Source organism: Corapipo altera, unplaced genomic scaffold (assembly GCF_003945725.1).
Source record: "Corapipo altera isolate COAL_440 unplaced genomic scaffold, ASM394572v1 22b, whole genome shotgun sequence".
NCBI lineage: Eukaryota > Metazoa > Chordata > Aves > Passeriformes > Pipridae > Corapipo > Corapipo altera.
In genome coordinates this window covers 30,170,050-30,194,891 of record NW_020884876.1, presented here as the reverse complement: position 1 = coordinate 30,194,891, position 24,842 = coordinate 30,170,050, and the positions used below count along the sequence as shown (strand labels likewise).

The following is a 24,842-nucleotide window of genomic DNA, read 5'->3' as shown; positions in this document are numbered from 1 at the left end:
ATGCCCACACAAGAACGCTTTGTCAACTATTTGAAAAGGATACAAAAGAGTGTCTTTGAAAAGTTTTATTTTACACCCTCAGTTTCAAAAACCTTTACACAATCTGCAGAAACCAAATCAAAGCAGTGAGTTGTAAAAGTTTCCTCTTCACGCACATCAGCAGACCTGTTTTTCATTGATTCACCTCTCCTGTGTCCAAAAGCAGGGCACTGCACATCCTCATCTGCCTCAGATTCTGAAGGAGTGAAAGGTCCATGTTGAATCAGTATCAGCCACTACAATGAGGAGAGTCACAATCATGACAGAGCATTCCCTGTTCTTTCCAATTCCCTCCACCTCGGTAACTGTGGAAACACTGTAAAGCCTCCAAGAACAAGGTGACAATTTCTGAGCCGTCTACTCTACGAGCAGTGGAGTCAGCCCAGGTCAGGCAGGTGAGTTTCCATCCCATATTTCAAGAAGGATTTGCTTGTAGATACTGGTAGATCCCAGGGAGAAGCTGTTTCACAGCAAGGTACCAGCCACTCAGCTCATTCAAAATGGCTGCAGTTCAGCAACTGCATCAGGTATGAACTTATGGAGCTCTCCCCACACCTGCTTTCCAAAACATGCCTGTCTGCCTTTTAAAAGGAGTCCAAGGTCTTCTGAATATCAATAAGCAAAAAGGTTCTCCAGAGGCTCTTCTGCCTTGTTCAGATGACAAGAAGTGCTATCTGCTCCCCGTGGTTTTCAGGTTTTCCACAAGGGAGGGAGGCTTTTTGGTCCTGTAGGCAGCGGTGCCTGCAATCCGGGACCCTCGGATGGAACTGATGTAAGGCAAAAGGGGAGGCTCCCGCACCACCAACGCGGTGCCCTTGGGAGCATAAGCTCGGAGTAGCAACTCCTCTTCTGCATGAGCTGTCACTGCTACCCATCCTGCACAGCCAAAAGGAATACAGACAGTGAGACAAGTCCCTAGGATCAGAATGAGGGTTCTGACACAAACTACTGCCTCCCATAGTGGCTGAGAACCTGAACTTACCTACGTGTGATTTCTTTGAGAAACCAAGCTTAAAGGTTATATCCAGCTATTTCCGAATAGAAGGCAGCACCTAAAGCCACATCTTACTCTCCCTAGACATAGCTCTTTCCTGATAAACTGAAGAAGGATGGTGGGAACTACCAAAAATGCAAAAAAGCTTTCCTATCAATGGCCCTTTCCCTCTCACCTGGACAGCTAACAGTGTCACAGCCATTCCTGATGCTGTGGAACCTGTATGGCAGCCAGAACATAAAGCACTCCGTTGTAGCTGTCCTGTACAAACATGGCTGTCAATCTCCATTCCTGGAGGTTGCCAAGCCTCAGCTGGACAAAGCCATGGCTGCTGTGATTTTGTGATGTTGACAGTCCTGCTCTGAGCAGGAAATATGGCTTCACCCCTTCAGAAGTCTCTTCCCATCAATGTTTCTAGGACGCAGACCCTGCAAAGCAAACTAATGAAGAAATATTAAATTACCTGCAGAGGAAAGCTTGATATCTGCAACTGCCTCAGTGGTACCAATTCCTTTCAGTGTAATGTCCTGAGGGACGAGTGGGGGGAACTCTTTCATTCGCTCTTCCCCACCCATGGGAACCTAAGATCAAAATATGGAGAAAAGATTTCATAGTCAAGAAATCCTTCAGCACTCCTACCTTAAACTGGCAAGCAAGGCACAAGAGGGAATAAACATGAGACATTTGTTAGCCAATTAAGAGCTGGTTTGAATAATCTACAGGAGCTATTTCAGGTTTGCCAGAACAGAATCAGGATCACATTCAGAGGAACCCCGTGGGAGGTGAGCAAAGATGGAGCACCCACTGCAGGACACAGCTGGTGGCTCAGGCCAGCCGCCTTAATGTGAGTGACAGCACTTGTTCTCCATGTGCACAGGAATGGGAATGCCAGGACAGGGACAGCTCACCCCATCTCCCAACAATCTGCAAGTGCTACACAGTACATTGTCATACCAAGGAATAAATCAGACCACCGAAAGATGAAGAGGTGTGAAGAAGATTCAGCAAGGAAAGAACAAGAAAGGTACATTTTTCAACTGCAGTCTGTGCTGAAACCCCAGTCTCAAGGTTTGCCATGGAAAATATCACTATTGTTGCCTGCACTTAAAGCCAGTTCAAGAAGAGCCAAGTATCAGAGAGCAGACCACTGCGCATCTTATCAGCCTGAATGTCAGAAAGAGAAGCCCTCCTGAAAATACACCATCTCGAGTGCTCTCTACTAGCACACCTGCAGCCATGCAGTCTTTGCAAGTGCAGTGCTCCACACTGCACATTTCCATTGCAGAAGTCCCAAACTCCTGATATGTGTGTATTTTCCCTGTCAGTTGTGCCCCAGACAGGGTCCTTCACCAGGCAGGACAGCTGCTTGCCTGCAGCCAAGAGCCCCCCACAGCACCTCCTCTCACCTTTAGTAACTCTCGGCCAGCGTGCTTCTCATAGATGGCATCTGCGTTACTCAGGGTAGTGACGTGGACTGGCAACAGGTTAGAAGCCACGACAGAAAACCAGGCAGACTTTTCTCCCTGAAATAAATAACCATCATGGCTAGGCTTTATGAACGAAGATTTGGGGAGGGCTCTACCCACATTTGCTACAAGCGCGATGGTGGCTAAAAAGGACAATACAAGATAGACAAGACCGGTTGCAAAAGGCACAGCAGAAAGACTCCTTAGGTGGTAGATATAAATAACAAGAGGATGTTAATCATGGTAACAGAAAAGCAGTCTTGAATTTCTCTCTCCTACCCCGTTTCTTTCCTGCGTGTTAAAAACCTGTTTGCCTGATGTCCCGTCCCTGTCCGAGGGGTCCTTGCCTCTGCCACTGTGGAGCAGCCAGGGTTTATATCAACTGGGGAGTTGAGCTTTCAGGACAGAAGCACCCACATCTTCACCATCCTGCCTCAAAGCACCCCCAATGCCCCATCTCCTGCCATCACAGCTGCTCAGCTCAGCCAAATCATCCCAGAGAGATCTTTGCCTCTGAGTAGGGCATTACTACTCTGTCCTGCCAAGCTGTTTTTTTTGGAACAGGGCTCTGGATTTTCACCTTAGCTATGATGGAGCTCTCCTGCCATACCAGTACATTATTACTTACAGAATCCTGCTCCCTCCACCTTTCTGGTTTTCTTTCAGTAGGTCAAGAATGTCCTTAGCAAAGTACCAATTCAACATTTCTATGGTGATCTTGCAAAGCTGACTGAAACAAAGGAATAGCCATACACACCCCCAAAACAGGGCAAACTACTGAGAAAAGGTTCTAGCACTTATGATAACGCCTATGTGGAAGAAATATCATTGGAGGTCAGCTCCACACAGTTCAGTAAAGGTGTATGGTAGGGGATTTATAATAAATGGAAGAAATTATTGGCAGGGGGGATACACAGTACCTTTTAAAAATATCTTCATAGAAACTAAAATACATATGCAATTAATTACTTCCTCTGGCAAATTCTTCAGAAGTCTGTGTCAGGAAAGAAAAATGTCCATGCTTTTCTCTCCTGGTAGCCAGCTTTCACATAACACAGAAATGAGGAAACCCACTTATTTTCCCAGTTAATTCTGGCATTCCCAAGGCATTCTGATCTTATGCTGTGATTTATTAACAGATTCATCATCTCAAAGCAGCAAAAAAGGGTCTGGGAAAGTTACCCAAAAAGCCTTTCATGTCTGGTACTATAGTAAGAAATGAAGCAGTTGCTCCCAAAAGCCTTTATTCCCTTACCTGTAAGTAGTCTATACGTCCCAAGGCTGCTAAAAATAAGGTCGTTCCTGGCTTGAGAATGAAGGTCCGTGGAACAATGGCAACTGTTGGCAAAACCAGCTTTACTTCTTTCTCTGTTAGGAGATTCAAAACCTGCAAAATAAATTGTACTGCCACAATCCATTCCAGATATTTCAATAGGGACAATGAAATTAGTTTTGGCATTATATTGATAGAGGAAAAAGACCAAGTAAAGCAGTGTAAAGAACATCTGACAGAACAGTTCAATTCTTCCACATAGTAAGTGAGAAACAGGAAGAGGTAAGGATATCACCATTCTCCATGGCAATGCAGGGTCCATGTCAAAATGTAACAGCTGTAAGCAGCCTGCTGGGCATGAATGTGAGAATCCAGGGTTTGGTTGGAACAAGGTCACCCAAGATTTACTGTGTTTTAGCACAACTGCAGCCATGTGCAGAACTGGAGACCACCTTCAGCTATGACGTTTGAGTCACCCCACTTAGACAGTGACACAAAGTGCCAAATCAGTACTACCAGCAAAGCTCATCTCAAAGTATCTCACTAGAGAAAAGTCCTGGATCACAGTGTGGAACGACTAAAACTGCAGAATGACCAGCCTGACTCACAGCATGGATCTGCACCCCGAGATCCAAGTGAAACAAGCTTTCCCCTCTGTGAGGGTTCCCAAATGCTCCTGCTGCCCTGTCTTCCTCTCCTCCTTTCTTTCCATCCCCTGGCTCACCTAGTTCATCTGTTTAGATGTTAATTTGTTTCACTGAAATGATGCACCCCAAAAGTCTATTTAAAAGTCAGTGACTTAACCAGCAGTGCTGCAGCCACAGCAGTCTGATCACTTCCTATGGAAGTACAGTTCAAATCCAGTCATGCAACAATGTGTCAGCACAAAAAGCAGTGCCTTGAAGGAAACAACTTGTCTCCAGGTTGATGGTGTCTCCTTCCTAGGAAGACAGCAGAAATGGTTCCAGCTGTGTCCCCAACATATGCCAGTCATGCAGATGCAAGTCTGGACATGAGGATTAACCTCAAGCTTTAAAAGACCAAAATAACAAGAGCTGTGGAACAGCCAGAACCCTTAAAACTCTTCCTATGTTCACAAGCAGACATTCTTTAGCTTCAAAGTCAGGACAGACTTCAACATCAGTTCTAAAAGAAGAGAAGGTTTTGTCCTCCTAGCGGCAGGTTTTCTGATGTGTTTGATAATGTTTAAAAAACCAAAAGTTGAGCTATCAGTAATAGTTTTCTACGCTTTCCAGAAATTTGGCTTTGTAAGGAGTCAAGAGGAAGCAGCTAAAAGCAAACCTCCAAGAGAAAAGGCAAAAAATTTAATCCCATCAAATGCCAACAGCCACTTTCCTTCCCTTTTCTTCCAAAATAAAATAAATAAAATAAAATAAACCTGCTTATAACTTCCAAAATCTGCCATGTAAACAATCTGCTTGTCCTCCACTCAGATTGAACACTGACTGAAGGACCAAAATTTGATCTGACATTTGGCATGTAGCTTTCCAAAGGCACAGCAAGGATAATCAAAATCAGAAACAGCAGCATTTCTGGATGCAGAAAAGTGCTCTTGTTTTCCATGCTTATTCAACTCCAGAAGAGGAAAAGAACATATACAATCTCAAGTTACCAAACCAGTTCTCTAAGCTGATGAATGTCTTTATGCTGACTATCAGAGAGCTAAGTGCCACTGTAGAGCAAACTATGGTCTGGTACACAGCAGTCGAAAACCAGTAATCTTCTAGTCTTCATGAAAGCAGTACAGTTCTAGCACTTTGTTCTCTTCAGAACTTTCCCATCTCCCTGTACCTTTTAATCTTCCCCAAAAGATGACCTGCAGCACTGCATGGGCACCAAAGCAGGCAAAAATCCAAAACTGTTTTGGACATGTGCACTCTATCAGCACTGACTTCAGTAGAGCCATTGCTCTACTGAAACACTGATGTAAGCCAGACCTATTGGAGCCACTAACAAGAACAACAGAGGTTCTGTTAGCTTCAGGAGAATGCTTTCTCTTAAGATTTGGTTCAGTCATACAACTCTGGTTATCATCCCAAGCTCCGTCTTTTTCAGTAGACTGGAAGAGCTCAAAAAATGCCAGCTTCATTGGATGATGCTGGTATAAACTTGCTTAGAGTGCTCTTGCTCACTTCCCCTCATTCAGAGATTACAGAAGATTGATGACACAGTCCTACAGCTCTTTGCAAAGCTGGCAGTATGCACAATTCAGAAACACAATGTTACCACATGAAACCTTCCCAAGTAAATGCAAACCATATCTTAACACAATTCCCAAACCAAAAGAATCCTAATCCCAGGACTGCAGCATAAATACTCTTCCACAGGCACAGTTAAAGAAGAACAGTCCTACCGAACCCTGTCATCCCGAAATACAGCACCACAGAGTACCTACACAGTCTTCCTTTACAATTCCTGGAGTGTCAAAACACCAGCGAGCATCCTTCACTTCATTGTGTGTGAACTCCTCCCTTTTCTCATGCTTCTTAGGGGAATGTTTGGGATCTTCCTCCATGCTGTAGGAGAGCATGTCAGGATCAAATTCAACCACAGGGCTAGCCTTCTGCCGTTGAAATGTTCTTCCAACTCTTCCTGGATTAAAATGAAAGGTTTCCTGGTAATTAAATTTATTAACTTGCCTTTCCTTCAGTTGAATATCTGCCCCTTTCCTGGCTTAAAAGATGCATATCAGTAACATAAAGGTGATAAAGACACTATGTGACTAGAAATTTGTGCATTCAAAAGCCAAAATGATAAGAAATCCTTTCTATAATTCTTGTTTAGGATTCCTCAAGCCCCAAAATCTCAGCAGGGACCAGATCACAGACACTCCATTATTTCTGATTAATGGTAACGTAAGCTGCCTTCTTTTTTCAGTGCCTCAGACTTCCAAACACAAAATTATTGGAAAAACAGAGCTATCTTCTGTAAACTCCCTCTTTTGGGCACATACTGAAGTGATGTAGAACCACCATATCCTGCACCCCAAAACGTGACTATTTAAAAATTAAACTTGTTTTCTTCCTTTAGGAATGAGAGATGGCCCATAGCGCGATGTCCTTGTAAACTACTAAGTTGTTGGAATTTGCCAGCCTAGTTCAGACGGGAGGTGCATTGCACAGAGGAAACTTCTGCAATGCTACTACAGCAGCTAACAAGTAAGTACCCAAAAGAAGTGCTAATGATGCTGCTTTATGGAGGAGACACAGGTCTTGCTCCCATTACTCTGGGAGCAAATAGCGGTCAAAATAAATTAAAAGTAAGCTTGGAAATTTTTTACTACTTCTACAGATAACATGTTCTTCCAGTAATCAAATGGAAATGAGTTCTTATCAGTGTGGGAAGGAATTACTCGCAAACAGCTGGATTCTTCAGCAAACTAGGGAGTTAACAATCCTTTGTGTAATGCAATATTACACAAAGAGTGTAATATTGAGTGGCAATACTGTTACTCAGGCAATACTCACCCACTAAGTAGCCTTGCTTTTTAAGGTGATTAAGGTACTTTTTTTCTTCACTGCTTAAATCATCTTCTGTTTTTGTTGCCTCCTCTTTCAGCCTCTCCTGCCTTCGGAATATTCTGTCACATGTAGGATTAATAATAGGAAATTTCAACAGGTTCAGTGTTGTTCCTGGAAAAAAAACCCAGAAGGTGCCTTTGGGTCTCTTGACTAACTGGTACATTTAAGCTCTGATGAACAAGAAAAAAAAATTGTTTCTCCAACTTTTTGGTGAAACACAGTAACAAAGTCAGAGGTTGACCTACAGCTGCTCCCATAAACTACCAGCTTCTAAAGTCAGGGCAGCAAAAAGGAGCCATCCACCCGCTTGAGACCTGCTCTCACCTTTAGTTTGAATAGAAGGATCTCAAAGCCAAGTGGTGCTAAGACTGACTTAATACACCTCAGGCAAGTCTCACCTCCAGGTAGCTTGGTTTGGCCTACAGATGGTCACCAGCCCATCTCCTGGATTCTCTGAACTGGAGGACACCCCTAACTGATAGGAACAGGACAAGGTGTGTGGATCAGGCACTATCCCCACTGGCAAGGGAGCATGCAGGCCAACTCTGGTTTACTGGGCCCCTTAGTGCTCCAGAACGCATGCCTCCCACACCTGCTGCCCCGAGGAATGACAGAATCAACGAGGCTGGACAAAACCTCTGAGATTAACAAGTCCAATCTATGACTGAAAACCAACAAGTAACTAGACCATGGCACTGAGTGCCACGTCCAGTCTTTCCTTGAACACCTCCAGGAACGGTGCCTGCACCACCACCCTGCACAGCCCATTACAGTGTCTAATTACCCCTTCTGTGAAGAAATTCATCCTGGTGTCCAACCTAAACCTCCCCTGGTACAGCTTAATACTATGTCCTCTTGTCCTGTCGCTGGTTGCCTGGGAGAAGAGACCAAGCCCCACCTGGCTACAACCTCTGTTCAGGTAGTTGTAGAGAGTGAGAAGGTCTCCCCCAGGCCTCCTCTTCTCCAAGTTAAGCAGCCCCAGCTCCCTCAGCCACTTCCCAGAGGTGACAATCTAAAGCACGGTGCAGCTCAGGAGCTCGCTGCCCACCACAGGGGTGCTCGGGGTGGTGGGTTCCTGTCTGGCGACAGGTTCTTACACAGGGATGGCCGAGGGCAGCCCAGAGACCCAAGGGCTCGCTGGCCTCGGGGAAGGAAGCGTGGCGTTCCCTGACCTGGCCAGGTGGACACGGTGGCCCTGTCGACGATGTCCGGGGCACGGGACTTGCAGTAGTCGGAGCGCAGCAGGGTGTTGAAGAGCGTGGACTTGCCGGAGTTGGTGGCGCCCAGCAGGTACACGTCCCCGGCGCACTTCCAGGAGCGGTGCAGCCGGCTGACCAGCCCCTCCATGCCGAATCCCGTCTTGGCGCTCACCAGCCGGATATCCACCAGCGCGGCGCCCACCAGCCCGGCCCGGGCGCAGGCCTCCGCCACCCTCTTCCGCAGCCTCCCCAGGTGCCCGGGGGCATCCGCGGGCAGCAGGTCCACCTTGTTGCCCACCACCAGCACGCCCGAGGCGGGCACACCGGGGCCCAGCAGCGCCGGCACCTGCGGCAGCACCGGGTCGGGCAGCTCCAGCACGTCAAGCACGTAGAGCAGCAGCGGCCCGCGGCCGTGGCGGGGCGGCCGGCGCAGCGCCTCGCTCACCACCCGCCGGTGCTCGTCGGGCGGCAGCTGCAGCCGCAGGACGCGCCCGTGGTGCGCCAGCGCCCAGCACCGCTGGCACACGGCGCCGCGCAGCCCCGCCGCCCCCTCCGACAGCAGGCTGCGGTACTTCTCGGCCGGCACGAACCCCGGCGCGCCGCCGTCCGCGCACTGCAGCTCGGCCCCGCAGCCCGAGCAGCTCACGCCGCTCGGCGGCACCGACGGGTCGGGCACGCCCGGGATCCCCGCCGCTGCGCCCCGAAGCCGCCGCTCCCTGGCTGGCTCCCGTTCCCGCCGCGGCTCCCGCTCCCGCCGAGGCTCCTGCTCCCGCTCCCGCCGCGGCGCCGCCGCCGCCGCCGCCTCAGCCGGGTCCGGCTCGTACTCGAGGAACACGAAGCGCTCCTCCTCCTCCTCCCCGCCGCCTGCCACCGCCGGCCCCCCGCCCCGCCGCAGCCGCCGCACGGGAGCGCGGGGCTGTGCGCGGGCCAGGCGGGACAGGAGCGGCGGGAGCAGCCGGAGCATGGCCGGGACAGCGGGGACGGCGGGGCGGGACACGCGTGCCTGACGTCACGGCGCGCGCGGGCGCCTCGCGGGAGACGTCAGAGGGCGCGCAGCCACCTTCCGGCCGCTCGCTGCCGCCATCGCGCTCCGTTCTCGTCGCTCCTCTCGCCCCCCGCCCGGCCGCCGCCCGCGCCTCCCCCCGCCGCCACCATGTACGACGCGGACGAAGGTGAGGCCTTCCCCCCCTCTTTTTTTTTTTTTTTTGCCCCCCCTCTGCCTTTTTCTCCCGTCCGTCCCGGCAAGGCGGGCAGGGGCGGCGCGCGGGGCCCGCAGGAGCCGGGAGACGGGGGGATGCTACGGGCGCGCTGGGATCTTCCGTAGGAGCCGGGAGTGGGGGGATGGGCCGGTCGCGGTGGGCTCTTCGGCGGGACCTGGACGGCCACAGAATCACAGAATCAATTAGGTTGGAAAAGATCCCTGAGGTCATCGACACCACCTTGTCTACTAGACCATGGCACTAACTGCCGCATCCAGTCTCTTCTTAAACACCTCCAGGGATGGTGACTCCACCACCTCCCCGGCGAGCCCATTCCAGTGCCCGATCACTCTCTCTGTAAAGAACTTCTTCCTCATGTCCAACCTAAACCTCCTTGGCACAGCTTAAGACCGTGCCCTCTTGCCTGGGAGAAGAGACCGATCCCCACCGGGTTACAACCTCCTTTCAGATAGTTGTAAAGAGTGATGAGATCTCCCAAGCCCCCCTCTTCTCCAGGCTGAACAGCCCCAGCTCCTTCAACTGCTCCTCATAGGGCCTGTGCTCCAGTCCCTTCACCAGCCTCGTTGCCCTTCTCTGGACCTGCTCCAGCACCTCGATGTCCTTCCTAAACTGAGGGGCCCAGAACTGGACACCGTACTCCAGATATGGCCTCACCAGTGCCAAGTAGAGGGAAAGAATCACTTTGCTGGTCCTGCCGGGTTCAGTATTCCTGATACAGGCCAGGATGCCAATTGGCCTTCTTGGCCACGTGGGCACACTGCTGGCTCATGTTCAGCTTCCTGTTAATCAGAAAATGAACTGTGGGTGCTGCTGGGGTGCCAGAGGGTCCCTCAGCTGGCCAGGAGGGACACTGAGGTGGTGATGGGAGCCTGGCTCACATGCTCTGCTTCTTTCCCCGCAGATATGCAGTATGATGAGGATGATGATGAAATCACGCCTGACCTGTGGCAAGAAGCCTGCTGGATTGTCATTAGGTGACTGACTAAAACTCACTGTTCTTTAACCCTTCAGTGTGTGTGCTCGCAGCCTCACAGGTGGCGTCTGCTTTGCTGGGAACACATCCTGAGACCTGCAGGCTTGGTTATGCTGAATTGTGTGTTGTAGCACGTTCAGAGCAGAAGGGCTTTAAGCCAAAACAGAAAGGTCGTCATCAGAGATGAAGAACCCCCACTGATCTCTTGGTGGTGGGGACACTGTTTTCAATTAAGTAAGAGGTGGTTTTGGTTCCATATCAAGCACATGATTTTGTCCACTAATGGATACACAATTGTGATGGGACAGAAGCTGAGGTCATGTAGGTTTCCTGGCTCGCTTCAGTAATACCTCACTGAAGTAGAGGAGCTTACTGGCAGGAGCTGATGCAGCAGACACGTTTAGTTAATCCCATCAAAAGTTAGGATGCGGGGCTTCAAATTTAGGCTTTGATTTTTACAGTTAGGTTGTGCTGGGTTGAAGTTAGGTGACCCAAAGGCTAAGGGAAATCTGGAGAAGGAGTAAAGCTGGAACAGGGGAGATCCAAGCCAAGAGAAGTTCTGAGGACTATTACTTGAACTTAGGGGCATGTTCTCACTTTACTGCAGGTTGGAAAATTAGTTAAAGCAAAATAATTTACAGACGTGGTTGGTAAAACTTTATCTGAAGCTGCTTTCACTGAGATTTGTCATCATAATATAAGGTATACTGTGCGTGCAGTCGTGGCCTAGCCAGGAGGTGGAAGCACATCTGTCACTTGGTAGTCTCTGTCTTCAAGCAGTGAGAGAATTGTTAAACATTTTTGATCATCTGTGTTTGAAACTCATGCCTTGGGATAATTGAATGTGCTTGATTCTCTGCTGCATTTCCTGGCTTTTGTAGTTTTTGTTATAACTCTTAAGCTTGTTGATGTGTGAAATACTTGAATTAAATTAAGATTTCTTGTTCATTAATGGACTTTTTCTGGTTTTAGCTCCTACTTTGATGAAAAGGGTTTAGTCAGGCAACAGTTGGATTCTTTTGATGAGTTTATTCAGATGTCTGTGCAAAGAATTGTTGAAGATGCCCCACCAATTGATTTACAAGCTGAAGCCCAGCATGCCTCGGGAGAAGTGGAAGAGCCGGTAAGTGGAGAACCCCGGCAGAGTCAAAATCATTTTACGTCAGATTTATTGAGGCCCTGTCTCAAGAGATGGAAGTACATCTGAATTATGCTGCTCATGCAGTCAATAGGACAGAAGGATGAACTCTTTGGAGTCTGAGATATATGGCTAAGTTGTCATACAATCAGGTATTTGACTGAGAAACATGTGCAAGAGCTTTGTTATCCATGGAATTGAACTTCCCTGTTGTATAGAGTTACTCTGTCCTGCTGGTTGAGAAGTGACCAAGAACAATTGGCTTCTGTAGCTCATATTGTCAATTACTGTGCCAAACTGCATGGACAGAGACGTGGTAGAGCAAGTCAGGTAGCCAAAAGCAAGTTTTGGTGGGATTTTGATTTTCAGTAGCTTTAGCATGGCAAGAAAGGTTTATGGCTGAAATATTCTGTCAGCTTTCTTCAGCTGAAGTTAGGTCAGGGTTTTCAAAGGTTGCTACTAAGGGCCTCTCTTGAACAACCAAAATGGATGTTTCTTACAATGAATGTATTCTTGTTTTTCAGCCCCGGTATCTGCTGAAGTTTGAACAAATCTATCTCTCCAAACCTACACATTGGGAAAGAGATGGAGCACCCTCACCAATGATGCCAAATGAAGCCAGACTGAGAAACCTTACGTAAGAACCAACTCTGGAGTGGATAAACACAATAGAGAACTGCCTCTGCTTTTTTAATTGATAGTCTTTTTCAATACAGTAGTGCCTTGAAAATGTAATTTAAAATTCCATGCCTAGTTTTTAAGTCCAGATGATGATTATGGTGTGGTAATAATGTGTAATATAGCAATGAGCACTTGAATAACTACATTTACTATTCAGGATTGTACAGAACGGTAATAACTGACAGATTATGCAGTGTTGTTTTTATTCTGTAGGTATTCAGCCCCCTTGTATGTGGATATAACTAAAACAGTCATTAAAGAAGGGGAGGATCAATTACAGACACAACATCAGAAAACCTTTATAGGAAAAATTCCTATTATGTTACGTTCGACGTACTGTTTGTTGAATGGCTTAACTGACCGTGATCTTTGTGAACTGAATGAATGCCCGCTCGATCCTGGTGGCTACTTTATCATCAATGGATCAGAAAAGGTAAGAGGTTATACCTTGCTAGATATCTTTACAGACACTTTGAAGTTCTGTTGCTTGTTTCCATATGATTTGCCAGGAGCAGAAGCACTCTTGTTCCAGTGAATCAGAGTTATGTGGGTGTTCCTGATCTTGCAGGAAGATGGGCTTTTCATCCTCTGTTAGGACTTTCTCAAGCTACCTTTTCTTCTTCCCTGAGACACATTTTGTATCTTCAGTTCTTCCCTTCTTCAGCTGCATGAACTGTTTTACATTGAACGCCACTAAGTACTCTAGATATTTTCCTTTCCATTTCCAGCATTGCAGAGCAGCATGCACCTAAAATGAGGCACTTCTTCACTCTGAGTGTCCTGCAGGTTGTTCACAGCTATTATAAAATTAGATTCTTCCCTCCATTGCTGTGATGCAGCTTCAGCAAATCATATGCTCTTCATGCTAGTGCCTCACCAGTGAAACTTTCCATATTTTGTACCTGATACCTGAGTAAACACAGCAAAAGTATTGGAATTTTATTTTTCTTCTTGGGGAGAAAAAGAAATCAGTCTTTGATTGTTATAGCTGGCGTTTAAATTTAAATGCCTGTGTAGTACCTCAGCCTTGGAAAAACAGATAGTGAAATGCTTTCTTTATCAGTGTTGTGCCTAAAGCTAACAGAAATGTCTCAGCACAGCCAACAGATATGGTAAGTACATCACAGAGAACAGTGTTCCCTCAGTCTCTTGTTTTGGTTATTCTGTCTTAACTAGCTGTATGTTTTGCTTAAATCTGAATTTTATAAAATGTAGAGTATAATCCAAACGAATCTGGCAGATTGACTTCATGCTGTGCAATGCTCTTACAGTTAAGGCACCTGAAGGAATAGTAGAAACACTGTGCTTGTTACTTCGAGCATGCTCTTTTGTCATTATTTACTAGTGTTTTTCTTTCTCACACAGGTTCTGATTGCCCAAGAGAAAATGGCTACAAACACAGTGTATGTGTTTGCAAAGAAAGATTCAAAGTATGCCTACACAGGAGAGTGTCGATCTTGTCTGGAAAATTCCTCTCGACCAACGAGCACTATATGGGTTAGCATGCTGGCCAGAGGCGGGCAGGTATGTCTGAGCAGTAAGAACCCTCGCCCTGGGGCTTACCAGAGAGGTTGTTTTAGGAGTTTTCTTACTGTCCTGTCTCTTTGTGTCATTTGCTTTTGGGATTCTGAGAAGAAATTTCTCCTGATGCTAAGTTGTAAAGAAGGTAAATTAAATGAAAGTGTATTCTGTTTGTCATACGTTATGCTTGTCTTTATGGTAAATTATTTGAGGATTGGAATGAGGACTCAATTTCTGGCAGGCTTTAGGCCAAGGCTAAAAATAGTTTTATAATTACTGTGCGTGAGTTTTTAGAAAATCTAAACAAGCTATGTCCTGTTTTTTTGACAAAGGACAAAAATGGGAGCAGGGACCCTTTCTTTGCTGATAACCAATCTAGTATTTAGATGTATTTTTCAGCCCACATATAAATTCATATTTAACATCTAATTGTGCAGTCTGTGAGGGGAAATAAGTGCTACTTGTAAATTCTAAAGCAGAAGGTGTCTGTACTCATCAGTACTGTTGCACTGATGATGTGAAACTTTTCAAGAGTAGCTTTATTAGAAGCTTTACACTACTCTCACTCCTGGTGTCTGGAGCACTCTTAAGTGCCTCTGCATCCCACAGTGTTTCTTTCTGGAAATGGGGATCAGCTTCTTGAATGATCACTTGAACAGTGGGTTAGAAAAACCAGGTTTAAGCTGACAGAAGGAACACTGAAGATGGATAGGATTGCTCTTGGCAAATACACAGAGAGAGAGAGAAATGATGTGTATGGGTGTAGAATTTACATTCCTTTCTATCAGCAAAAACCTTACAAGTTTTTGCAGACTTCTAAAGCTGTAAATATTTTAAAATACCAAGTTGTTGCCAGAGTAAGGTTTCAGAATAGCTTGTCAGTTGGCCTGCTGAGAAGTCATGTTTTCCTGTGAAAATTGAATAAATACACTTGCAATGTATTGTTCAAATCCAGAGAGATATTTTCTTTCAAAGGCATGTTCTTTTCCCCACCTTTCCAGGGTGCAAAGAAGAGTGCTATTGGCCAGCGCATTGTAGCAACTTTGCCATATATCAAACAAGAAGTCCCCATCATTATTGTCTTTCGTGCACTAGGCTTTGTGTCCGACAGGGACATTTTAGAGCACATCATATATGATTTTGAAGATCCAGAAATGATGGAAATGGTAATATATGTTAAATTATTTCTTGTCTTGATGACTGGTGATGTGTAGGTGTGGCTGATCATCACTTAAAGTGTTGTCCCTTTTCCATTTGTAGTTTGTTTCTTCATTATTTTTGTGGATTGTCTATTAGAAATGTTATAAGTTCTCTACCTAAACCTATTCTAATGAGTACTTTAAGTGAACAGAGTGCAATAGAAATTTCAGAGAGTTAATGTGTTTGGAGAGATAGGATCTTCTCCTGTGCCATTGACTTTAATTGTAAAATCTTGATTATATCTGAAACAGCAAGAGACCTAGAATGTACTCAAATGAGAACTGTTTTATGAAGTCTAAACTAGTTTTTGTGTTCTTCCATTGTGCTTCATCACTGTTGCCAGAAAGAGCTGGATCAGCAATTAGCAGATCCTGGAAAGAATCATTAGCAAACTACTACTGTAGTTTCCTTCAACCCCAACAGACATTGGATGCTACAGGATTTTGCTGTATTTTTGTGCCTTAGGTCAAACCTTCTCTGGATGAAGCATTTGTCATTCAGGAGCAGAATGTTGCTCTTAACTTCATTGGCTCGAGAGGTGCAAAGCCAGGTGTCACCAAAGAGAGGAGAATCAAGTATGCTAAAGAAGTCCTGCAGAAAGAAATGCTCCCACATGTTGGTGTCAGTGACTTCTGTGAAACCAAAAAGGCTTATTTCCTAGGGTATGTCACAACTCTGTCTCACATCTGCAAATGGACCCTGAATATGTATTTTGTTCTCATATATTTATATGATTAGAAGAACACAATGAATTTAAGTTTGTTTTTAAGCTTGGTCGTCTGGATACTTAGTGACAAACTTTAGGGCACTGGTATATTTTTGAGGCTGAGAAAATGCAAGTTCTGATAAAATAGGGGAAAAAAAAGGAAACAGAATGAGCCTTCAACACATTCTAGATCTTAAGTTAGATGTGATGATAGTGATAAATGACTTTTTGCATAGACAAAATATAGAAATTGATAACTAATATGTAGATAACTACTGATAAGGTGATTGTAGTGTAAACTATTAGCATATCATCTCAATCACTGCTTATTGGTATGCAGATGAACTGTAGCATGAGGAGACTTGCCATTTTACACCTGATTGCAAATGCTTAAACAGAACCCATATTAAAGAACAAGACAGACTGTAGCAGAAGAGGTGTTTTAATTGTGATTTAAATATTGACTTCTCTCTGTCCTCAGCCTGAACTTTCAGAGGGTCATTTACCTCTCAGAATGCACTGAAGAGGGCTATTTTAGGACATCAGTATTCTAAAGATCTGGAATAGACAGTCTTTAAGAAAGAGTTCACTGATTTGTCTGTGAAAGCATGTAATCTTTGTTTTGAATTCCTGCTGCCAGTTTAAAACATAAACTATCTTATTTGCTTAGGTATATGGTTCATAGGTTGTTGCTGGCAGCACTGGGGAGAAGAGAGCTGGATGACAGAGATCATTATGGCAACAAAAGACTGGATCTTGCTGGGCCACTGTTGGCTTTCCTGTTCAGAGGGTAAGTATCACGTTTTCTTTGGATATAATTAATGATAGAGGCATTGCCAGCTCTGTGCTTCTCAGTCAGTCAGACTCATTCTGTTGTGCCCAAGAGCTGGTCTTAGGCAACAAAGCCTGTATCTGACTATGACTTTTTCATGGAGTGGTTAAGTTTCCTATCATAGTTGGTGGCTAGCATTGACTTGTTTTGGAGCATATTTTGTTCATATTCACAAACAGGTTCATTTGTTTTATTCCCTTCTGCCCCCTTGCTACTTACAAATTGCCTCTTTTCAAGAGGTCAGTGACTTTTTTTTCCAAGTAGCACTGAGTAGAGTGAATTGCTACAGCACTGTTTAATCATGTTTTTTGGTGTCTTTCTTCCACAGAATGTTTAAGAATTTGCTGAAGGAAGTGAGAATATATGCGCAAAAGTTTATTGACAGAGGGAAAGATTTCAACTTGGAATTGGCAATTAAAACGAGAATTATTTCAGATGGTTTGAAGTATTCATTGGCAACTGGAAACTGGGGTGACCAGAAGAAAGCTCATCAGGCCAGAGCAGGAGTATCTCAGGTACAGTAGCTTTGTCAGGTTGACGTAAGAGAAAAACTATATCATGGAAGGGTTTAACATGGCTTGGCATCCATGCGTGTTGTATGTTAAATAGAAGCATTTTTGAAAGGAAACTTCCTTAGCTGACACAGATGAAGATCCAAATAGTTGGTTCAGAAGTGTGGTTCAGGGTTTTTTTTTTTTGTCATGGTTTGTTTTTTTATTCACTGCTAAACAGTTGGTATAACTCTTCTAGGGTTTTTTTTTTTGTGTTAGAGCATATGCTTGTGTGTCTGGTAAATTCCTAGATGCTAGGGGATGTTTTGGGAGGATGGATTTTTTTCCTGTAATTACTTCCAGTTCTTCACAGGTGGTTAAAGAAAATTGAGTGTCATAGAAAAGTTACATATTCCACAGCAAATGATGAGGAGCGCTGACTTTATTAGCAGTGTAGCGCTTAGTTGAATCCCTTTCTCCCAAGGAAGGAAACAGGAAAAAGGTGTCAGGTTTTAAATGCCAGCACATTTTGTTGTCTAGAGCCCTGGTGGGATCATAATTTAGGGAAAGCAAAGTAAGGAAAGGGGCAAAGATGGCAGGTGTCTCTGGATGGAGCGTTGTTATTGTGTGTGTGTGAGGGGCTTGTTTGCATTTTAAATATGCTCTCACATTTCAGGCTGTAAAATTAGATTTTCTTACATTTTGGAGAAGCTTTGAGCAGACTCAGAAGAATGTAAATGCTGATTTGCTCCTAATAACTAAGTAGCCCTAGCTTTTCAAAGTTTGAAAAGGTGTTACTGTACTGGCAAACCCCCCTGATGAAAATGCAGCTTCGAGAGTATTACTCGTTCAGTTACCTGAACACAGAGTAAGCTATACAACAAAAAGCAGCTCTCTGCTTGGATATAACTGTGTTCTTGCTGGGCCTTGCCATGGTGCTCTGGAAACTTTTTCTTTTAAAATTACAACACTAGTTAGGAGCTTGAGATTCTAAGGGTAAGTCTAAGATTAGTGGAAGTGAACTAAAAAGTGTAGCTAACAGAGCTATTTTAGTTCTTTTGAAGTACATCCTTTCTAGAGGGCACTGATTCTTTGTGCTAATGTACTGCCTGTCAACAAAATACTTAAGAAGCTTTGACTAACTGCATTCCTTGCTGTGTGCAGGTGTTAAACCGCCTGACTTTTGCATCTACGCTTTCCCACCTGAGACGCCTGAATTCTCCGATTGGGAGAGATGGGAAACTGGCAAAGCCTCGGCAGCTGCACAATACACTGTGGGGAATGGTTTGCCCTGCTGAGACCCCAGAGGTAAGGAAAGCAGTATTTATGTCAGTACTGCCTTTTTCTGCTGGTCATTTTGTAGCCATGGCAGTAAAAGTGCTGACATGAATATTTAGCTTTATAGCTAACTCTGTGGCTGAATGGCAGAAAATAATGAAGTAACTAGCATGCTTTGTGTCCAGTTCCTTGAGGAGTTGAAGTTCAAGTTCTTTGATCTTTTTGGGGGAATCCGTTGATTTGAAAACGCAGGTTAACTTTGTGTTTCTGCTAGGGTCACGCAGTAGGACTTGTGAAGAACTTAGCCCTGATGGCTTACATTTCTGTGGGGTCTCAGCCATCCCCAATTTTGGAATTCTTGGAAGAGTGGAGCATGGAAAACCTGGAAGAAATCTCTCCAGCGGCAATAGCTGAGTACGTGCAAATGAAATTGTTTAAATAGACTTAAGCTTTTTGTCCTGCACAACACTTCAAAGGTGGTGGGGGGGTTGGTATGGTTTTTTTAATTATTCTTTGTTTGACTTTCCCTCTTTCTAGTGCTACCAAGATCTTTGTTAATGGCTGCTGGGTAGGAATACACAAAGATCCAGAGCAGCTCATGAATACCCTAAGGAAACTCCGTCGTCAGATGGACATCATTGTGTCAGAGGTATAAATTTTACATCTAGAGTTTGGGTGTCCTTTTAGACAAGAGAGGATAATGCCTTGATACTAGTTTGTAAGCTCCAAATAGCTTGCCAAATTATTTGCCAGTCTATTTCTGAATATACTTCACATTGAGTTTTTGTTTTGATTTTGTTTTGTTTTGTGTTTTGTTTGGAGAGTTTTTTGTGTTTAGTGCCTTTTGTTTGTTTTTGTTACTTTATGTTGTATGTGATTTGTTGTTTGTTTGTTGGGGTTTGGGGTTTTTTGGCAGGGGAGTTGCTTGGTTGCTTTTAAAGAGGATCCAGTTGAAAAAAACCAGTAGAAAATAGTCTTCTGAAATGCTACTGTTGTAGGAGTGTTAACGTTTGTTCTGTGCTGATGATAGTTCCTTTGCTTTAGGGAATTTAGTTACCCTATTTTGTGTTCTGTGGTTGTGATTCCAAGCTGAGGCTTTGTACTCATGGGGTGCTGCTTTCTTGTGCAGGTCTCAATGATCAGAGATATCCGTGAGCGAGAAATCCGCATCTATACCGATGCAGGCAGAATTTGTCGGCCCCTTTTAATCGTGGAGAAACAGAAGTTGCTGTTGAAGAAAAGGCATATTGACCAACTTAAGGAACGAGAGTATAACAATTACAGGTGAGATACGTTCCTGAAATTCAACTGAATGTGTCATTTTCCATCTTGGAAGCTGCCTGTTCCCTCAGGTTGGAGAGAGAAATGTTTAAAGCTTTGTGCAGCACAAAGATGCTTTCTCTGCCTGGTAGTTTAATTTTTTTTAATCGCATTGAGGCAGGGGTAGTAATAATAAGCCAGGGTAGCCCTTGTTCTTGTTACTGCTGAAGAGACCCATTTTATGTGGTAGCTGAGTTATTGGTTATTCAGTTGGCAGGATCTTGTGGCCAGTGGTGTGGTAGAGTATATTGACACACTGGAAGAGGAGACTGTGATGCTGGCAATGACTCCAGATGACTTGCAAGAGAAAGGTGTGGCATACTGTTCAACATACACACACTGTGAGATTCACCCGTCCATGATCCTGGGAGTATGTGCATCTATTATCCCTTTCCCTGATCACAACCAGGTCAGTGCAGCTCTTCCAACATTCTGGTTTTTTAAATCTGATAGAAAACCCACAGGTGTGTGTAAAGAGCTTTATGTACATAATTGCTGATCTTCTCTTGTCTGTCTAGTCTCCCAGGAACACATACCAGTCTGCTATGGGTAAACAGGCTATGGGAGTTTACATTACAAACTTCCATGTCCGTATGGATACGCTGGCACATGTGTTGTATTATCCCCAGAAGCCCCTTGTAACAACACGCTCCATGGAGTACTTGCGATTTAGAGAGTTACCAGCAGGTATGTTGTCAGTTAATGTTTGTTGAACAAAAATACTACTGTTTGTTTAGATGATGCCACAAGTGTTATGTAGAATACCTGAGTATTTAGCAAATGTATGCAATTTAAAAATTGCATACATGTTAGCTTGTAGCTGGATACCTAGACTAGAAAACACACTGGTAGTGCTGCAGATGAAACTACCTCTGTAGTCTGCTAAGATCTAACTGGAAAAAAAAGCATTTTCTCTACGGGTATTTGCTAGATTTTTCACAAGGGGTCACTCTTTACTCTCTTTTCTACCCAAAGCTGGATTTACTGATACTACGTGTTTTTGTGTTTGGTACATGGAGATTTTATCTCAGAAAGCTGTAGAGAATACAGCTTATTTTGAGTTACAAATAAGGTCTGAGTGGCATGTGTGGGTCCTTTCAAAGTATTTGCTCTGCATGTTATAGGTATCAACTCGATTGTAGCCATTGCATCATACACAGGCTATAACCAGGAAGACTCTGTCATCATGAATCGTTCTGCTGTTGACAGAGGCTTTTTCAGGTAAGCCTTAGTAAATTTTTTAACTGCCTGGAATTAAAAAAAAAGGTATACTGAGTTGTCCAAAGGCTCATGAAAAGTTCATCTTTATGCTGGAAGACACCGTTCTCCAAATCTTTCCAACCTGAGAAGCTTTGTAATTTTTTTTTCATGAGGATGGAGGGAGCAGCACAATGAAAACAGTGAGTGCGTATCTTAGCAAACAAAACACAGTAAGGAATGGTTCATCCTTTGTGCAATGTCCCAGCTATTCCATTTTGGTATTTATTGTTTACTGCCCCAAAAAAGAAGCCTTTATAAATTGAACGTCTCCTACTGCAGCTCCAGTTGTACTGCGGGTGGCACTGCAAGGTAGCAGTAAAAGCCTAAAAAAACCTTGCAAAATGGCATGTATAAGGAAGAAAGTGATATGAGAATGATGTGCTGAAGATGTGAATAATAGGAATAATAACTACTTCTGAGATGTCAAGCAGATCTGAAAGTCTCTGCAGTTCATCAAAAATTACCATGTTATCTAGAGAGGCAGTATCTTAAAAGTAACCATCATAATACCATCAGAAGCTTTTATTTGTTTGTTGGGTGGGGTGTTCTTCTGGTTTTGTTTTCCCCTCTTCATTGACGGTCAGGTTAATAGGAAATTAGAGGAAAGCTTTGTGGCATATGCTCATTATTTGGTTTTGGTTGTCATTAATAATAGTAGCCATAATGTGCGATTAAAAGGTGAAATTCAGATTTACAGATGAGAGGAAGTGATGCTGGTTTCGCTGGAGACTTTGTACCTTTGTTTCAGATCTGTGTTCTATCGCTCATACAAAGAGCAGGAGTCTAAAAAAGGGTATGACCAAGAGGAAGTTTTTGAAAAGCCTACACGTGAAACTTGCCAAGGTAAGATACTGGAGTGTGTGAAGACTGAGTTTTTAAATTAAGTTTTTGTGGACAAGGCTGTTAATGTTGTTGAACTGATTCAGTCTTCATTTTGGGACATATAAGATAGCAGAGAAGTCTGTATTAATTGTTATTAATACACCAATTTAGATATTTGTGTAAAATTAGATCTTTTTGCTGTTGTCTGAAGTTGCAAACAGACTTTTTGAATTTCTACAGAACAACAGAGTCAATATGTTGAAAAATTTGGGAGTCTACTTTCTTTTTCTCTTTTTTACCCCAAGGTATGAGACACGCAATCTATGACAAACTTGATGATGATGGTTTGATAGCACCTGGGGTACGTGTGTCTGGGGATGATGTCATCATTGGCAAAACAGTAACGCTGCCAGAGAACGAAGATGAACTGGAAAGCACAAACAGACGCTTCACAAAGAGAGACTGCAGCACTTTCCTGCGAACTAGTGAGACTGGCATTGTAGATCAGGTCATGGTAACCCTTAACCAGGAAGGATACAAGTTCTGCAAGATTCGGGTGAGCATTTATGTGTGTGCTTTCTACTTTTAATAATCTCTGTTGTGTATTTAAGTTACTAGTTGAATGTTTCCCTCTGGCTTACAGGTGCGCTCTGTAAGAATTCCACAAATTGGAGATAAGTTTGCTAGCAGACATGGTCAGAAGGGAACCTGTGGCATCCAGTATAGGCAAGAGGTAGTAATTTTTTTTTCCTTCTTAACATTTTACCTGTGCCATTCTTAGCATTTGAACCGCCTTAAGTGAATTGTCTGTGGAATATCTACTCGGGTGCAATGTGTTGACTTAAATTTAGCTAAAATATTTTTAGAAGGGGACACAGCTCCTTCTTACATGATACTTAAATGCCTTTGAAACACTTTCAAAGATTTAATTTAGATCCAGGCATCTACTTTTCCTAAACGTGATATTCTGGGAAGAATTGACTGTCTGTTTCCCTGCTCTAGGATATGCCCTTCACCTGTGAAGGCATCACACCTGATATCATTATCAACCCCCATGCCATCCCTTCCCGTATGACCATTGGTCACTTGATTGAGTGTCTTCAGGGCAAGGTAAGAAAAATCTTCTATACTGAATGTCTGAGCAGTATGAATTAAAATTTGAGGGAGGGGCTTTTGTTTGTTTTGTGGTTTTTTGTAAAGATAAGTACTGCCTAGTAGGTGTTACTTCACTGAAAAATAAGGATTGTTCTGCAGTTACTTGATAGCAAAAGCAGGTTTCTTGAGGAAGACCTACAGCCCTGTAAATTTTGTCCATCAAGTCAGACACCACAGTGTGCTCTGTCATCTGTTACTTTTGTTCAGACATTTCCCTGACCTAGAAAAAGGAGTAGCAAATTTGTAGATACTTTGTATTTTTTAAGTTGTGTAGCTGATAAACAAAGCAAGATAGGTTATTATGTTGGGCATGGAGTCTCAAATTCAAGCATTAAGTGTTGAACTGTTTGAAACAGCTTAATATGGCATAACCAGTCCTTCAGAAACGTGACAGACTTTTGCAAATCTCTTCTCTGTAGGTGTCTGCAAACAAGGGAGAAATTGGTGATGCTACACCTTTTAATGATGCTGTCAATGTGCAGAAGATTTCCAATCTTTTATCAGATTATGGCTATCATCTAAGAGGAAATGAGGTATAACCAAAATATCAGTTCATTGTAATCTTTTTAATACACATTTGATGGATAGTAAGGCTTATGATTCAGTGACTGCATTGACTTCTTCAGGTCCTCTACAATGGCTTCACTGGTCGAAAAATCACATCACAGATCTTTATTGGTCCTACTTATTACCAGCGATTGAAGCACATGGTAGATGACAAAATCCATTCTCGTGCAAGAGGGCCCATCCAGATACTGAACAGACAGCCCATGGAAGGTAGATCTCGGTAAGGATGTGTGTTAGTTTCTATATGGGGTTTTCTTTTTCTGTTGAGTTTTTAGCCCTGAACTATTAGTTGCTTCAGCTTTGCAGCTAGAACTTCATTAGCTCACCCCAATTAGCCACCCAATTTTTCAGGTGTTTGGCATAAGATCAAGTGTTGGGTGCAGCATCAAGGCTTTGGTAGCTGGAGGTGCTGCTGGGCTGGCCTCTCTGAGAAAGGACCAGGGGTTGCCCTGTGCTGGCCACAGCCACTTCCAGCTGGCTGTGACCAGCCAAAGCCTGTCAACGGTGCTGGTGCCACCTCTGTGGGAATGTATTTAAGAAAGGGTAAAAAATGCTGTGCAGCAGCTGTGAGAGAGAGAGAAGGGAAAAAATGCAAAAGGAACTGCCCTGCAGCCCATGGAAAGCCCAGGCTGGAGTAGGCTCCTGGTGGGAGGTATGATCTGTGGGGGATCCATGCTGCAGCAATCTCTTCCTGAAAGATTGTACCCTGTGGGATGGGCCCATGCTGGAACAATGTGTGAAGGACTATCCCACGGGAGGGACCACATGCTGTGGCAGGGAAAAAGCGTGAGGAGGAAGGAGCAGCTGAGAGGAACTGTTATGTACTGACTGCAGCCCCCATTCTCCCTGCGGCCATGGGGAGGGGAGGAAGGAGTTTGGAATGAAGAAGTGAAGTTGAGCCTGGGAAGGTGGCTGGGGAGATTAATTTTTTAGTTTTGTCTTCATTTCTCATCATGCTACTCCATTCTTAATGGGCGATAAATTAATTTTCCCCATGCTGAGTCTGGTTTGCCTGTGACAGTAATTGATCAGCTGTATCTCTGGGTTTATCTCCACTCATGAGCTTTTCCATCTCTTCTCCCCATGTCCTCTCAACCGGGGGGGGAGTCAGAGAGATGCTTGGTGGACATCTAGCAGACAGCCAAAGCTAAACTCACCACAGATA

The 24,842-nt window shown here is 44.2% G+C and overlaps 2 protein-coding genes across 2 annotated transcripts in view; one reads left to right on the top strand and one right to left on the bottom strand.

Moving 5' to 3' along the window:
- Positions 1-402: 402 nt before the first annotated feature.
- NOA1 (nitric oxide associated 1) lies at positions 403-9,477 on the bottom strand. The gene is made up of 7 exons (XM_027635801.1): positions 8,487-9,477; positions 7,261-7,425; positions 6,189-6,385; positions 3,755-3,886; positions 2,440-2,556; positions 1,497-1,614; positions 403-915 (listed from the first exon to the last, which is right to left on the bottom strand). The coding sequence occupies exons 1-7, from the start codon at positions 9,475-9,477 to the stop codon at positions 710-712; spliced, it is 1,926 nt and encodes a 641-aa protein (XP_027491602.1). The 3' UTR covers positions 403-709.
- Positions 9,478-9,582: 105 nt separating this feature from the next.
- The window catches only part of POLR2B (RNA polymerase II subunit B), a 16,875-nt gene continuing 1,615 nt past the window's right edge, over positions 9,583-24,842 (top strand). Inside the window, exons 1-23 of the mRNA XM_027636229.1 lie at positions 9,583-9,685; positions 10,635-10,707; positions 11,679-11,829; positions 12,369-12,481; positions 12,739-12,958; positions 13,891-14,049; positions 15,048-15,212; positions 15,712-15,908; positions 16,623-16,742; positions 17,113-17,299; positions 18,440-18,583; positions 18,828-18,967; positions 19,091-19,202; positions 19,683-19,837; positions 20,084-20,282; positions 20,392-20,560; positions 20,998-21,094; positions 21,882-21,976; positions 22,261-22,511; positions 22,599-22,688; positions 22,958-23,065; positions 23,530-23,643; positions 23,737-23,897. Of these exons, the coding sequence (XP_027492030.1) occupies positions 9,667-9,685; positions 10,635-10,707; positions 11,679-11,829; positions 12,369-12,481; positions 12,739-12,958; positions 13,891-14,049; positions 15,048-15,212; positions 15,712-15,908; positions 16,623-16,742; positions 17,113-17,299; positions 18,440-18,583; positions 18,828-18,967; positions 19,091-19,202; positions 19,683-19,837; positions 20,084-20,282; positions 20,392-20,560; positions 20,998-21,094; positions 21,882-21,976; positions 22,261-22,511; positions 22,599-22,688; positions 22,958-23,065; positions 23,530-23,643; positions 23,737-23,897 (3,239 nt within the window). The 5' untranslated portion in view covers positions 9,583-9,666. The remainder of the gene's footprint in view (positions 9,686-10,634; positions 10,708-11,678; positions 11,830-12,368; positions 12,482-12,738; positions 12,959-13,890; positions 14,050-15,047; positions 15,213-15,711; positions 15,909-16,622; positions 16,743-17,112; positions 17,300-18,439; positions 18,584-18,827; positions 18,968-19,090; positions 19,203-19,682; positions 19,838-20,083; positions 20,283-20,391; positions 20,561-20,997; positions 21,095-21,881; positions 21,977-22,260; positions 22,512-22,598; positions 22,689-22,957; positions 23,066-23,529; positions 23,644-23,736; positions 23,898-24,842) is intronic.

Bases quoted from the DNA above. Each gene is read 5' to 3' on its own strand.
- NOA1 (XM_027635801.1), bottom strand. From the start codon at position 9,477: ATGCTCCGGCTGCTCCCGCCGCTCCTGTCCCGCCTGGCCCGCGCACAG. The intron at 2,557-3,754 runs GTAAGGGAATAA...TATTTATTTCAG, and splicing joins GACGTATAGACTACTTACAG to GGAGAAAAGTCTGCCTGGTT. The intron at 1,615-2,439 runs GTGAGAGGAGGT...TTTTGATCTTAG, and splicing joins CTGGCCGAGAGTTACTAAAG to GTTCCCATGGGTGGGGAAGA.